Source organism: Mustelus asterias, chromosome 3 (genome assembly GCF_964213995.1).
Source record: "Mustelus asterias chromosome 3, sMusAst1.hap1.1, whole genome shotgun sequence".
Classification (NCBI taxonomy): domain Eukaryota; kingdom Metazoa; phylum Chordata; class Chondrichthyes; order Carcharhiniformes; family Triakidae; genus Mustelus; species Mustelus asterias.
The window spans coordinates 127,970,368-127,986,709 of NC_135803.1; the positions used below are offsets into that span (position 1 = coordinate 127,970,368).

General features: G+C 40.7%; 1 protein-coding gene across 2 annotated transcripts in view; it reads right to left on the minus strand.

Annotated features, from left to right (window-relative positions):
* Positions 1-16,342, minus strand: part of appl1 (adaptor protein, phosphotyrosine interaction, PH domain and leucine zipper containing 1) — a 66,674-nt gene that overhangs the window by 32,872 nt on the left and 17,460 nt on the right. For both annotated transcript variants that reach the window (XM_078209594.1, XM_078209595.1), the window contains exons 5-11: positions 9,706-9,793; positions 8,602-8,643; positions 6,877-6,935; positions 6,470-6,616; positions 5,662-5,744; positions 4,601-4,759; positions 1,323-1,511 (exon numbers count right to left, since the gene is read on the minus strand). In XM_078209594.1, the coding sequence (XP_078065720.1) occupies positions 1,323-1,511; positions 4,601-4,759; positions 5,662-5,744; positions 6,470-6,616; positions 6,877-6,935; positions 8,602-8,643; positions 9,706-9,793 (767 nt within the window). The remainder of the gene's footprint in view (positions 1-1,322; positions 1,512-4,600; positions 4,760-5,661; positions 5,745-6,469; positions 6,617-6,876; positions 6,936-8,601; positions 8,644-9,705; positions 9,794-16,342) is intronic.

A 16,342-nucleotide genomic window follows, 5' to 3' on the forward strand; every position in this document is an offset into this window, starting at 1 on the left:
TAGCTTAATATATGGTAGGTCCATTCAAAAATATGATGGCAGCAGGGAAGCAGCTGTTGGGTCAGTTGGTACATGATCTCAGACTTTTGTACCTTTTTCCCAATGGAAGATGATGGAAGAGAGTATGTCGGGGGTGCCTACGGTCCTTGATTATGCTGGTTGCTTTTGAGGTAGCGGGAAGTGTAGACGAAGTCAATGGATGAGAGGCTGGTTTGCATGATGGATTGGGCTGCGTTTTCAACCCTTTGTAGTTTCTTGCAGACTTGGTCAGAGCAGGAGCCATACCAAGCAGGAACATCTGGAAAGGATGCTTTCTGTGGTGCATCTGTAAAAATTGGAGTGAGTCATAACGGACATGCTGAATTTCCTCAGCCTCCTGAGAAAGTAGAGGCGTTGGTGGACTTTCTTAACTGTAGCGTCAGTGTGGAGGGAGAAGGTTGTTGGTGATCTGGACACCTCAAAACTTGTAGTTCTTGACTATTTCCACTTCATCACTGTTGATGTAGACAGGGGCATGTCCTCCACTACGCTTCCTGAAGTCAATGACTATCTCCTTCATTTTACTGATATTGAAGGAGAGATTATTGTCCTTGCACCATTTGGCACTAGCTGAAAAAGAGCTTTCCAGTCTAATATATCTTTCATATCTTGATATATAGCTTTGTAGATTATGGCACCTCAAGCACATTTCTAAGTATTTTTGAAGCCTAAAGAAATGTTCTGCCTTTACCATCCTTTTAGGCTGCATGCTCCAGGCCCGACTATCCTGTGAATGAAATAACTACTCCATTTCCCTCTAACCCTTCTAATAATTACTTTAAACCTGTGCCCCTGATTATTTACCCCTCTGCTTTCCTAAAGTCCACGTACTGTATCCACTGCATTCTCCTTATCCAACACATCTGATATCTCCTCAAAGAATTCTTTGCAGTTTGTCAAGCACAAATGTCCCCATGATGGCTTCTTTAAAAACCATTTCCTACTGAGGCCAAAGACAATAGCTTACTTAATAAAATCTCTGTAAAAATTCCTAATCATAGCTGTTAAGCTAACCAATCTGTAATTAACTGGAATTATTGTTTCCCTTTTTGAAAAATGGCCACTCACCAGAACACATCCACACCTTAATTGTAATTGCTAGAGTCTCTGCAATTTCTTCTTTTGCCTCCCTCAGGATCCTCTTATGTAACTTGTCAGTCCCCAAGGCTTTCTGCTCCTTTAGCTTAACTAATGTATTTACCAGTTTTCAAAACAGCATTGTAAGACATGCTTGAAGAGTTGAGCAATAAATTAAGCTGGTAACAGATTTGGACAATACTTACTTCTTCCCATCAAAGGCAGTGATTTGAAAGCAGTATCTTCGGTCCTCACAATCCACAGCCATAACAGTACAGTTGTCCAAGTCCATGACAAGACCTCCCGCAACATCCCCTCGAGCTTGCCGCATCAGGTTCCCACCCTGGGTAAAGTAGTAATGTCTTTCCCAGGTAGATGATACTAATCTGGTTTTACTGGAACCCAATTAAGACATTATTAAAAGCAGAACTGTCTACTGTCTTGTATTTTTCTAAGTTATTAGCACTACCACAGGTGAGTTTGCAACCAACCTCATGATGGTCTTTTCTCGAGCTACAAAAGCTTCAGTGGATCACAGTTAAACATAGAAACTAGAAGCATGAGGTAGGCCATTTGGCCCTTTGAGCCTGCTCCGCCATTCATCTTGATCAAGGCAGATCATTGAATTCAATATCCTGATTCCCCCTCGCCACCCCAAAATCCCTTGATCCCATTAGTCCCAAGAACTATATTTAATTTCTTCTTGAAATCAGACAACGTTTTGGCCTCAACTACATTCAGTGGTAGTGAGTGCCACACATTCACCACCCTCTGGGTGAAGAAATTTCTCTTCACCTCAGTTCTAAAAGGTTTACCCCTTATCTTCAAACTAGTTTTGGACTCCCCACCATTGGGAACATTCTGAATCTACCCTGTCTAACTAACCCTGTTAGAATTTTATATGTTTTTATGAGATCCCCTCTCTCTTCTAAACTCCAGTGAATATAATCCTAACCAACTTAGTCCATCCTCATATGTCAGGCCTGCCATCCCAGGAATTGCTGTGCTCCCTTTATAGCAAGGACTTCCTTCCTCAGATAACGACATCAAGACTGCACACGATTCTCCAGGTGTGCTCTCACCAATGCCCTATACAACTGCAGCAAAACATCCTATCCCTATACTCAAACCCTCTCGCTATGAAGGCCAACATACCATTTGCCTTCTTTACTGCCTGCGTGCAGTACCTGTGCGCTTACTTTCAGCGACTGATGCACAAGGACACCGAAGTCTCACTGAGTATCCACCTTTCTCAATTTACACCCATTCAAGTCATAACGTATCTTCCTATTATTGCTACTAAAGTGGATAACCTCACATTTATCCACATTATACTGCATCTGCCATGCATATGCCCACACACTCAACCTGTCCAAATCACGCTGAATCATCTCTGCATCCGCCTTACAGCTCCCCCTTCCACCCAACTTTGCATCATCTGCAAATTTGGAGATAATACATTCAGTTGATTCACCTTCAATTATTTGCATGGTTATTTTTGGAAGAAACTATCCCAACTAATGCTAATAGAATTTGCTGCTTAAAACACTTTAATGCATTAATGCATTAGATATAAGTGTGCATTTATCACATATAAGCAGGAAACTCTAACAGGGTGTGTAAAAGGATATAAAACCACATCCACAAGAGAAGTTAGAAAAAGCAAGGATTCTTTTTAGAAGGGAGATTTGAAAAGTGGATGGAAGTCTCAATGTGCCAAACAATCAAGTAAATAACAGTCTTGCTTGAAGATTAAGAGAAGGTCTTCCATTTGAGCTTGAGAGATACAGTGTGTGTTAATGTACTGCCTTCTTTGTATCAGTGGAACCTGGGTTTGGATCCAATACACAGAATGGCTAGGTCTATGTGAAACTAAATTAAGCTCACACAAACAGTAAAAAGCATGCTACTGAATCATGAGTTAAGACAGATTATTGAAGCAAAGTAAATTAAGCTTAAACCTATCTTGCTGTGCTGCAAGTGGCCTGGAAATGCTTGATGCAGATCATTGGTGTAAAAAGCACATAAAAGCACAATTTTATTGCCAAATATAGTCCTCACCCGAGGACTATTTGTCAGTCCTCAAGGGTGAGGACTATACTGGCAGTGAGGGTTAACACATCTAAACCTGATTTTTTGCTTAACTAGTGTCCAGCCAGTGCATTCAAATTATTGGATCCAGAGGGCTGCTAGGCCCAAGAGATACTAATTAATAAAGAAAGCAATCAACAATTGCTTTGCCTAAAAGAAAACAAAGCATGTAGGAATATCTGGCCAAGAAAAAGACCTAAACTATTTGGAAATATAGGTAGTTTTTTGAAAAAATATATGGAAAATGAGCATACATGGAAACATACATAGAAACTAGAAGCAAGAGTAGGCCATTCGGTCCTTCGAGCCTGCTCTGCCATTCATTATCATGGCTGATCATCAAGTTTAATAATCTGATCCCACCCCCCCCCCCCCCCCCCGCCCCCCCCCCCCCCCCCCCCCCCAATTTCCCTTGATCCCTTTAGCCCCAAGAGCTATATCTAATTCCTTCTTGAAATCACACAATATTTTGGTCTCAACTACTTTGTGGTTGTGAATTCCACAGATTCACCATTCTCTGGGTGAAGCAATTTCTCCTTACCTCAGTTCTAAAAGGTTTACCCCTTATCCTCAAACTATGACCCATAATTCTGGAATCCCCCATCAGGAACATTCTTTCTGAATCTACCCGGTCAAATCATGTTAGAATTTTAAGTTTCTATGAGATTCCCTTTCACTCTTCTAAACTCCAATGAATATAATCCTAACCGATTTAGTCCTGCCATCCCAGGAATCAGCCTGGTAAACCTTTGCTGCGCTCCCTCTGTAGCAAGAACATCTTTCCTCAGATAAGGAAATCAAAACTGCACACAGTCCTCCAGGTGTGGCCTCACCAATGTCCTATACAATTGCAGTAAAACATCTATATATCCTCAGTTTCTATTATGACTAGCACATGGCACTGGTAGTAATCCTGAGATTATTACTTTTGAGGTCCTACTTTTCAACTTGCTTCTTAACTCCCTATATTCTGCTTTTAGAACTTCATCCCTGTTATTACCTATATTGTTTGTACCACGATAACTGGCTGCTCCCCTTTCAGAACGTCTTGCAACCACTCAGACATCCTTGACTCAAGCACCAGGTTTAACACGGGAAGTTAAATTACTAGCTGGCTTATGTAGAAAAAGAAATTGGCACAGACTTGATGGGGCAAATAACCTGCTTTAACGTTGCTTTATGGTTTCAAGTGACTCTCTCCCTGGATGTGTCAATATCTACTGTTTATTTGAAGTGAAATCAGCTTTGAGCAACTTCCTACCCATGAAATGCACATGATTTCTGTCAGTAACTTCACATAATGGACACATATATGTATAACAGCTTCACAAATTACAACTGTTCATTCGTGAGAATCTAAGAGAAAAATCCCATGATACCGTTTGACACTTACTGTCTTGTATTCATATATCCAGTTTTTCTAGTTAGATTTCTATTGATGTTGAATATTTTGGTGTCTGGATCAGGGAGGTACAATGAATCACTGGCTACTTCCAGGTCTTGAATGGTCTGATGCATGGTTTCCAGTTCAGTCTCCATTTCCCTACGGACACTAGAACAGAGATAAGCAGACTAATTTTATCATTTTACAAATATTTCAACCATGAATATTTTAAATGGTGGGTCTGTATCTAATATCACTCACTAAACTTATGTACAATAATCCATACCAAGGCCACTGCTTACAGTAGTTCTAATTTGTATTAAAATCCGGGTCACTATGCAAATCAAAATTTGTTTTGGACCGATAACTAATACATTCTACTATATTAAGGTGGTTGTTACAAAGCTTGTCTAGAAATAAACTGATCAATAACGTTTTAAGTGTGGATTATCTAACTCAGGTAATCAGCAGAAAGATGTGGATGCAGTTATTTCCTCCAGACACATGAAAAGGGAAAAATCAGTTGCAAAGAGACGTATTGGATCTGAAACGTTAAGTCTGTTCCTCTCTCCACAGATGCTGTCAGGCCTGAGGTTTTTAACATTTTCTGTTTTATTTACAATAAAATAAAATATTTCTTCTTCTTTCACTGCTGCTTTTAGTATACGGCTTCAAGGATACCAACTGCCCCTTGGAATGCACCAAATGACTATGCATGCATGAACCTTGATGGGTTTTTTGACAGACAAGATAATCATAGTCAACCCCAACACACAAAAAGATCAGTGGAGAATAATCAAGGAGGAAAGCCGAATCTGGTCCTATACTCCGTTCACAATCTCAATGCAAAGAAGAGCTTTCTATACTGCTCAGCTACTCTGTGTATTAACCAGCAGGGAGTTTTGCAAATCTTATTTTTAAACTGCAAATACAGAGCTGAACTATTATAATCCCCCGTTTTAGTAACTCAAATAGAACAGATGGAAGGGACTTTTAAAAAAATTAAGATTAAGTTAGAGAAGGCATGTAATTTGTAACCAGATCCGTTGCAAAGGCCAATTATTACTTACCCCTGAACACTGGCACCAATATTTGTCAAAAATTCTTCCAACTGTTGAGTCATGTGTTCAGAGCCCATCTTAAAGAAGTTTATCTAAAATAAACCAATTATTATTAGTACATCTAAGAAAATCCATCCAGTCACAGATTTGTATGATCTTGTCTTATTGCAGTGTTAGCATTTTGAAACAAAAACTTCATCCTGGTTCAAATCTATTCTGGAGTAATGGAGGAATGTTTCCTTTAATTGCTAGTGTTGGGTTGTACATAAAAATCAAGCATCCCTGTTGCATACAATCCAAAGGCTTAAACCTAGCCATGATTGTTGCAGTAAAATTAGCAATTTGGGTCAATTAACAAGGTGCAGTGATGAGTGTTCATGAGTCAGGAACTAAGGAATGCTGTTAGCACATTGTAGAGGAGCTTAAACTTCCATCTAATGCAATACCTGAACAGAATTGTGACACTAGATTCCAAAACCATGACTGTTTTGTCCATCAAACGGATATTGGTATCACTATCAGGGCCAGCATTTGATGCCCCAAGTGCTCAAAAGCACTTAGGGCATCAAAAGGTGGTGGTGAGCCACCATTTTGAGCCGTTGTAATCCATCTGAAACAGGTAGACCTACAGTGCTGCTGGGAAAGGAATTCCAGGATCTTGATTCCCACAATCACCTGTGCTGACTCTCTTTAATTTCAGTTTTAAGTGAAACCATGGTATCAGGGACTTGTTTGGAAAGTTAGCAACTTTAATAATAAGAATGAAAATAATTGTTTTAATTTCATGATATTCTCAATGTATGCTATACCAACAGACCTGTGCTTGCATGTAGCCTAGGAGAGGTTCTAACAGCGCAATCTTTTTCTTGTACTGTAATGTGTTCAGTGCACAAAAGTAGTGCATCATGGTCTGGTGCTGCTTCTTTCTAGAGGTGTACAGATCTTCAGTTGCCTCTAGTTTTATCTGTTTGGAAAAAATATATATATTTTTAAAACATCTGAACTATTCTTTTAAAATTTTAATACATTGACAGGACAGACTGGATTGCATTAACCGAGTAAAGTTTTTGAAAAATCTTACTGGTACATTACAATACTGTTGGTATCATCAGATGTCATAATTAGTTATCTTAATATATAAAAACAGCTGCCATGAATTATGTAGCTGAACAAGGAAAAATATACTTTTGTAATGAAATGGCAAAACCAAGATCGTGTTCAAACCTTTTCATTTTCTTTCCGCTTGGACAGTCTGCTGTATTTGTTAATAGCCATGTCATGATCTGTGGGATAGACAAATAGATCAAGACATTTTGGTTACATATGTATACAGATATATGTAAACATAGAAGGATGTAAACAAAGAAATAAAAGCTATAAAGTCTCATTCTATTTCATCATCGTATTTCAATCAAGAATGACACCAAAAGTTTTTTAAAGAACTATAATGGTGTCCACAACAACAATATTAGCATTATATTAATTCTGTACCAAATTTACTCTATATAAAACACATAATTTCCTGTCCTCTATCACATTGTAAAATCTACACAATGGCAAAAAGTCAGTTTTCATTGTTCGTTTCCTGGGTGGCCACGCTTGTTGACCAATGGAAGGCAGAAACAATAACTTTTATATTGCATTCAGTACAGAACTAGTGCCATCTCCTCCAAATATATAGATCTAGTATAGCCTGGATAAAAGCAAATTACTGAGGATGCTGGCATCTGAAACCAAAAGAGAAAATGCTGGAAAATCTCAGCAGGTCTGGCAGCATCTGTGAGGAGAGAAAAGACCCACGTTGAGTCCAGATGACACTTTGTCAAAGCTAAAAGGCATAAAAAGTGGGAGATATTTATACTGTAGAGTGAGGGAATGAAAGATGTCATAGGCACAGAAACAAGGGAAATGCTGCCCATTCCCCTTTTAGCTTTGACAAAGGGTCATCTGGACTCGAAATGTCAGCTCTTTTCTCCCCTCAGATGCCGCCAGGCCTGCTGAGATTTTCCAGCATTTTCTATTTTAGTTCTAGTACAGCCTGTTTCAACTGCAAAGTAAACGTAAATAGGTTCTCTAAGACTCGGGGTCTAAAAGACTGTTTGTGCTGAATCTTCCCAGTTACTGCTTTAGCAACCCCAGACAGCTTACTTGAGAGATTTCATTAGCTTATGTTTCAGGAGCCATTGTCTCTCAAACCCCAGGAAACTCAATACAGAGGCAGAATGTTGGCACAGCGCCTAGCACTGCTGTTTCACAGCGCCTAGCACTGCTGTCTCAGAGCGCCAGTTCAATTTCTGTCTGTGTGGGTTTCCTCCGGGTGCTCCCGTTTCCTCCCACAGTCCAAAGTTGCGCGGGTTAGGTTGATTGGCCATGCTAAATTGACCCTAGTGTCAGGGGGATCAACAGGGTAAATGTGTGGGGTTACGGGAATAGGGCCTGGGTGGGATTGTGGTCGGTACAGACTCGACGGGCTGAATGGCCTCCTTCTGCACTATAGAGATTCTACGAGATGCTCAAGACCCTCAGTTGCATTATTATTCTCAATTAAAATGATTCTGTAGCAAGTCTCAATAATTATCAAAATTCCCATCATTGTGTGATGAAAATAATACTGAAATTCTGCGAAGTTCTCGAATCAAGAACAGTTTGGAGTAACTATCATTGAATTGAGGTTGAGTAGTCAAATGGTGACACTCGATACAGTGCAAGACCACTTGTATATTTGGCTCAAATTGACATAAAAGTTGGCCTTACACATGATAAAAAGGCAACTGCAGGAAATTAAAGTCATATTAATGGGCATTCTGAGATTTGGTCAGACAAAAATTAGAAGGACTTTATCCTACATGCCACTGAAGTCTGTAATGTTGAAGCCGCATACAAAATAATAAAAAGGACATTATTCACTATAATATTTTACTGACATATGATAAATGAAATGACACTCACCATTACTTGCTAAAGCAAAGACTTCACTTAGGGTTAGCATTTCTGAAAATAAATGAAAATGTTACTGGTAAGAAGAAACTGGTCATGATTTGATGGGAGTTTATGCTATTCACATTTAATAATAGTCCGTAGCAGTTTTATGGTAGCACTCTCATCTTTCAGTCGGAAGGTAGTATATTTAAACCCCATTCTATAATATGAACGTGTTCATTGCAGCAATGAGAGACTGCAGTATTATTGAAGGTATCATTGTTTGGATGTGATGTTAAACTAGGCCTCAACTTCCTGCTGGGTTTCTCTCAGTCTTGTCAAAATTTATGCCTCAAATGAATATTAGTATACAAGATTAACAAGGTTATTTGTCCAACTGCTGTTTACTGGACATTGTGTGAAAATTGCCCTGCATGTTTTCTCACTTAATAGTGAGTACACATGAAAACAACTGACTTTTTTGGGCTGCTCTAAAAGATATGAAAAAACTTTGAATACGATTCTCAGGCCGTTCACCGCATGCGCAAATCCCATTATGGCTGCAAACTCTCACAAGAGGGCACAAAACGGGATTTGCACCAGCAAGAATTCCGATGGCGATGTTCCCGGGCCCTCCCCACTGACACAATCCGGTTCACAGTTAGATGCTCAGACCTCATTTCATCTTCCCGTCCATTAGCATGATGTCATACAGGTATGAATTACTGCGTCTTTTTAAAAACACTTGTATGCAGTGCCACCTTGATTGAAGTGCTCAGATGACCTCCACAGCAGGCGAATCAGATGCTTGGCGCCTCAGGCAAAGTGGCAAAAAAAATTTCCAAAGTGCCTAAAAATCGTGTTCTGGATCATGCCAGCGGTGGAATTCACACTGGTTTCAACGGCAGAAATTACACTGCCATTTTTAAGGAAAATGTTGTCCTTTATATAAATGCATTTGTTCTGTCTTTGTCCTTATTTTTCTCCACTTTACTCTTTCATCTGAGCGCACACTTGATAATCTAACAATACATACATCCAGTGTACAGAAATATATGCTATTTTTAAACATTTGCAAGTTGGTATTCGTTTTTAAACACAACTGCACAAGGACAGGATATGCAACTTTCATACCTTTTAAATCCTTTTCCTTAAACTGTGTAATGGAGAACATCATAGCATCAGCTAATTGTGTTGAAAGTACAGCATGGCAGGAACTGAGCTGGAAGACAACAGTACATTTCATTCTCTAGAAAAGTACAACAATCTGAAGTCTTTTAAATTTAAGTTACGGTATAAAATTCTGTATCGGCAGACCTTTCAAATAATTCAGAGATCATAGAAAAAAAAAGATTCAGCACCTGAAGTCACCTTAACTGTTAAATCCTGGACCACTCTCAATGGTTCACTGACTTTATTCAAATACTAGCTGAGGCATACAGATTTGTTCAATATCCTGGTCTGCACTAATTTAGCTGGCATCATCTGGAATAGCAGCCGAATATTATAATTTGCCTCTAATTAGCAAACACAACAACTGCTAAAGCTTTTATTACCGCTCTCTAACAAAAGATTCTTCCAGAGTGTGGTTGTATGGACACAGGGAAAGTACAGGATTGAAGTGAGCTATGCTGCTCCTTAGAGCCACAAAGCAAGCTGACACAATCTACGGATCAAACATTTAGAATGACCACTGACCTGAAACACTGCACAATGCCCAGAATCTGTGGAACTAAAAGGAGAGTAGAAAATTGGCAGTAAGAAGGGAAAGAACAAAAAGAAAGTGCTGGATCATTCCATATGGGGACAAAAATGCAATAGCATGATGAACACTCATCCCTATTGTTCCACATTTTACATGACTACACTAAAGTAAACGTTCTTCTGTTTAAATCAATGCATTTCTAAAGCTCAATTGTGGGTTCTATAATGAATTTTAAAATGTTGTTTGTATCATTTATGGTAAATTTAAAATAGTAGAAAGATAAAAAAAATAGAAATATTGCTAAATAGTCAGCTGCATTTTTTAATTCGCTCATGAGCATTGCTAGCTAGGCCAGCATTGGTTGCCCATCCTAAATTTCCTTCAAGAGGTGAGCAATTGTTTTGAACCGCTGCAGTCTGTGGTGTAGATACACCCACAGGGTATAGGAAGTGTTCCAAGTTTTTGACTCAATGAAGGAACAGTTATATAGCTCCAGGATGGTGCATGGCTTAGAGGGGAACTTGCAGGTAGTGATGTTCCTATGCATCCTGCTCTTGTCCTTCTCGGTGGTCACAGGTTTACAAGGAATTGCACGAGCTGCTGTAGATGGTACACACTGCTGCCACTGCACCAGTGGTCGAGGGAGTGCATATTTAAGATACAGATGGGGTACTATCAAGTGGACTGCTTTGTCCTCAGTGTTTAGCTTTTTGAATGTCATTGGAGTTGCACTCATCCAGGCAAGCAGAGAGTATTTCATCACATTCCTTCTTGACTTGTAGCTGGTGAACATGTTTTGTGGCGTGCTTGATGCAAAATTCCCAGCTTCTGACCTTCTCTTGTAGCCACAGTATTATATGGCTAGTACAATGTGTTCCTGTTCAATGATAACCCTCAGGATGTTGATGGTGGGAAATTCACAAAATTGTAGCCACGGTAATGCTGTTGAATGTCATGGGGAGATGATTAAAATCTCTTTTACTGGAGATGATCATTGTCTGGTTGTGTAGCATGGTACTTGTCACTTATCCGACCAAGCCCAAAATGTTGTCCATGTCCTGATGCCTGTGGGCATGGGCTGATTCAGTATCTGAGGGATTGCGAAAGATATCAAATGCTGTGCAATCATCAGTGAACATCCCCATTTCTGACCTCATGACACAGAGATGGTCGTTGATTGGGCCCAAGACTCTAGTCCTGTAGTGATATCTTGGGGCTACAATGATTAGCTTTCCAACAACCATGATCATCTTCCTTTTATGCTAGTTATACTCCAACCAGTGAAGAAATTCTGCTGTCAACCACCCCTTAACCTTCGGTATTGTAGTCAAGGTGTTGTCAGAGACCATAATCTTTGCTGTCTTCCAGTGTTTTCAGCTGTTTTCTGTTATCATCTGGAGTGAACCAAATTGGCTGAAGAATAGTACTTGTGATGCCGGAACTTCAGGAGGAGAGCATAATGGATCATCATAGAATCCCTTAGTAGAGAAAGAGGCTATTCGGCCCATCGAGTCTGTAGCGACCACAATCCCACCCAGGCCCTATTCCTGTAACCTTCATTTAACCTGCTAATCCACCTGACACCAAGGTCAATTTAGCATGGCCAATCTGCACATCTTTGGACTGTGGGAGGAAATAGGAGCACCGAGAGGAAACCCACGCAGACACAGGGAGAAAGTGCAAACTCTACATAGACAGTGACCCACGGTTGGAATTGAATTGGGTTCACTGTGCCACCCAAAACATTCACTTGGCACTTCTGGCTGAAGATGGTATAAACATTTCAGCCTTTTGCAGTAATCATGGAATCATAGAATCCCTACAGTGCAGAGGAAGGCCATTCAACCCATCGAGTCTGCACCAACAACAATTCCACCCAGGCCCTATCCCCGTAACCCTATGTATTTACCCTGCTAATCCTACTGAAAGTAATGGGCAATTTAGCATGGCCAATCCACCTAATCTACACATCTTTGGACAGTGGAAGGAAACCAGAGCACCTGGAGAAAACCAACGCAGACACAGGGAGAACGTGCAAACTCCACACAGACAGTCACCTGAGGCCAGAACTGAACCTAGTTCCCTCGTGCTGTGGGGCAGCAGGCTAGCCATGCCGCCGAATGTGCTGGGCTCACCCATCATTGAAGCTTGGGATGTGTGACAATACTGTGCCTTTAAGTTATTTGTGTCATGTTTCTTGAAGGATTGTTGTTTAGAAGTCAGTTCGATTTATCTGGTGCCGCTGTGTCTATAATCGGCAGCCCACATGTCAATACTGCAGAACCATAATTGATCTTAATTGTTGGAGTGTTCGTTTTAATCTGGGCTAATAATTTTATTATTTTAGTGTTTTTCCCAGAGGTTTTCAGAGTAAGGTTTGATTAGGTTGATTGACAGGAAAATCATGCGACTGGGCGGAGCTGGGCTGAGAGAGAAACAAACACCCAGGTGCCGTTATGAATCTTTACAGAATAGTAGCTGTCTGTTTCTCTCTCTTTCTGGAGATTGGATACTGAGATTTACCAGAAAATAGATCTCGTTCTCTGAACTTCTGCTGTTTGAAGATAAATATGTTTCCCTGAAGGTTGCTGTCTGGAAGTTAGAAGACAGGCATCTCTCTGTGTCTCTGTTCAGAGGTGTCAAAAGGCTGGAAGGCCAGCACCCCATATAAGCCTGTGTGTTTTTGCTAACTGATTCTGAAGAGGGATTCACGTCTATGGGGATATTGCTTAAATTGGAACTGTAGATAGCTAGCAGTTCAGAAACATATCTCGTCATGTTTAAGTATTTCAATAGGTAGAAGTTATGCTAATTCTTTTTGTTATATTTTAACTATGTTGTTAAATAAAGCACGGTAGCACAGTGGTTAGCACTGCTGCTTCACAGCTCCAGAGACCTGGGTTCGATTCCCGGCTTGGGTCGCTGTCTGTGTGGAGTTTGCACATTCTCCTCGTGTCTGCGTGGGTTTCCTCCGGGTGCTCCGGTTTCCTCCCACAGTCCAAAGATGTGCGGGTTAGTTTGATTGGCCATGCTTAAAAAAAAAATTGCCCTTAGTGTCCTGAGATGCGTAGGTTAGAGGGATTAGTGGGTAAATATGTAGAGATATAGGGATAGGGCCTGGGTGGGATTGTGGTCGGTGCAGACTCGATGGGCCGAAGGGCCTCTTTCTGTACTGTAGGGTTTCTATGAAGTTGGTTTTAATAAAAGCTTCCCCGTGGGTCAATAGAATCACACCTGGAATGAAACACCTTATGCATGCATGAATGCCAAAATCAAAAGATTTGGGGTCTAGAACAACTTCATAATATATTTTGAGTTTCTGATCTAGTCTATAACAGATGATAGTGCAGCCTTCTCTGCTTGTTTGTTGTTTAATTATTCAGCGCCATTCATAATGTGATGTGGCAAGTCTACAGAGGTTGAATTCATTCATTTGTCATGGGATAGCTGTGCTCTATCATGTTTTGCATGTTGTTTCTGCTTTATAAGCACACGTCATCCTGTGATGTAGCTTCACCAGTTTGGCACCTCATTTTTAGATATGCCTGGTGCTGCTCCAGAATGCTCCCCTGCACTCCCCATTCAACCAGGGCTAATCTCCTGTCTCGATGGAAATTATACTGTGAGAAAAATGCTGGTTTATGAGGTTACAGATTGCTTCTAAATAGAATTCTGTGGCTGCTGATAGCCCATGGTGCCTCATAGTGCCTAGTTTTGAGCTGCTAGATCTGTTCTAAACCTATCTCATTTAGCACAGCAGTCAATAGGATTAAATTCGGAAGCATTTTCTCCGAAGTTTAATGTCTAGGTCTGGCAAATTTATTTACTTGAACTTACATAGTTTTATTTTTTTTTAAATCATGACATAGAAATAGTGCATCCCACTGTCACAGGACATATTAAAATATGAAACAACATCCGTATTTACTGAGGAAACGGGCATGGAGTCTACGGAAATAGGGCAAACAGGTAGGGAGGTCATGGAACCTTTACAGATTAAAGGGGAGGAGGTGCTCGCTGTCTTGAGGCAAATCAGAGTGGATAAATCCCCAGGACCAGACAGGGTATTCCCACGGACGTTGAGGGAAGCTAGTGTTGAACTTGCAGGGGCCCTGGCAGACATATTTAAAATGTCAGTATTCACGGGGGAGGTGCCGGATGATTAGAGGGTGGCTCATGTTGTTCCGTTGTTTAAAAAAGGTTCCAAAAGAAATCCGGGAAATTATAGGCCAGTAAGTTTGACGTCAGTGGTGGGCAAGTTATTGGAAGGTGTGATAAGGGATAGGATCTACAAATATTTGGATGGACAGGGACTTATTAGGGAGAGTCAACATGGCTTTGTGCATGGTAGGTCATGTTTGACCAATCTATTAGAGTTTTTCGAGGAGGTTACCAGAAAAGTGGATGAAGGGAAGGCGGTGGATGTTGTCTACCTGGATTTCAGCAAGGGCTTTGACAAGGTCCCTCATGGGAGGTTAGTTAGGAAGGTTCAGTCGCTAGGTATACATGGGGAGGTAGTAAATTGGATTAGACACTGGCTCAATGGAAGAACACGGTAAGTCCCACAACACCAGGTTAAAGTCCAACAGGTTTATTTGGTAGCAAATACCATAAGCTTTCGGAGCACTGCTCCTTCGTCAGATGGAGTGGAAATGTGCTCTCAAACAGTGCAAACAGACAAAATCAAGTTGCAGAATACGGATTAGAATGCGAATCCTACAGCCAGCCAGGTCTTAAAGGTACAGACAATGTGGGTGGAGGGAACATTAAACACAGGTTAAAGAAACGTGTATTGTCTCCATGTATATTAAAGAAGTTAAAGAAATGTGTATTATCTCCAGAATTCACACATTTCTTTAACCTGTGTTTAATGTTCCCTCCACCCACATTGTCTGTACCTTTAAGACCTGGTTGGCTGTAGGATTCACATTCTAATCAGTATTCTGCAACTTGATTTTGTCTGTTGGCACTGTTTGAGAGCACATTTCCACTCCATCTGACGAAGGAGCAGTGCTCCGAAAGCTTATGGTATTTGCTACCAAATAAACCTGTTGGACTTTAACCTGGTGTTGTGAGACTTCTTACCGTGTTCACCCCAGTCCAACGCCAGCATCTCCACATCAATGGAAAAAGCCAGAGAGTGGTTGTGGAGGATTGCTTCTCTGAGTGGAGGCCTGTGACTCGTGGTGTGCCGCAGGATCGGTGTTGGGTCCATTGTTGTTTGTCATCTATATCAATGATCTGGATGATAATGTGGTAAATTGGATCAGCAAATTTGCTGATGATACAAAGATTGGAGGTGCAGTGGACAGTGAGGAAGGTTTTCAAAACTTGCAGAGGGATTTGGACCAACTAGAAAAATGGGCGAAAAAAATGGCAAATGGAATTTAACGCAGACAAGTGTGAGATATTGCACATTGGAAGGGCAAACCAAAGTAGAACGTACAGGGTAAGTGGTAGGACTCTGAAGAGTGCAGTTGAACAGAGGGATCTGGGAATACAGGTACAGAATTCCCTAAAAGTGACGTCACAGGTGGATAGGGTCGTAAAGAGTGCCTTTGGTACATTGGCCTTTATAAATCGGAGTATCGAGTATAAAAGTTGGAGTGTTATGGTAAGGTTATATATGGCATTGGTGAGGCTGAATTTGGAGTATTGTGTACAGTTTTGGTCACCTAGTTACAGGAAGGATGTAAATAAGGTTGAAAGAGTGCAGAGAAGGTTCACAAGGATGTTGCCGGGACTTGAGAAGCTGAGTTACAGAGAGAGATTGAATAGGTTGGGACTTTATTCCCTGGAGCGTAGAAGATCGAGGGGAGATTTGATAGAGGTGTATAAGATTTTGATGGGTATAGATAGAGTGAATGCAAGCAGGCTTTTTCCGCTGAGGCTAGAGGAGAAAAAAACCAGAGGGCATGGGTTAAGGGTGAAAGGAGAAAAGTTTAAAGGGAATATTAGGGGGGGCTTTTTCACGCAGAGAGTGGTGGGAGTGTGGAATGCGCTGCCGGATAAAGTGGTAAATGCAGGGTCACTTTTAACATTTAAGAAAAACTTGGACGGGTTCAT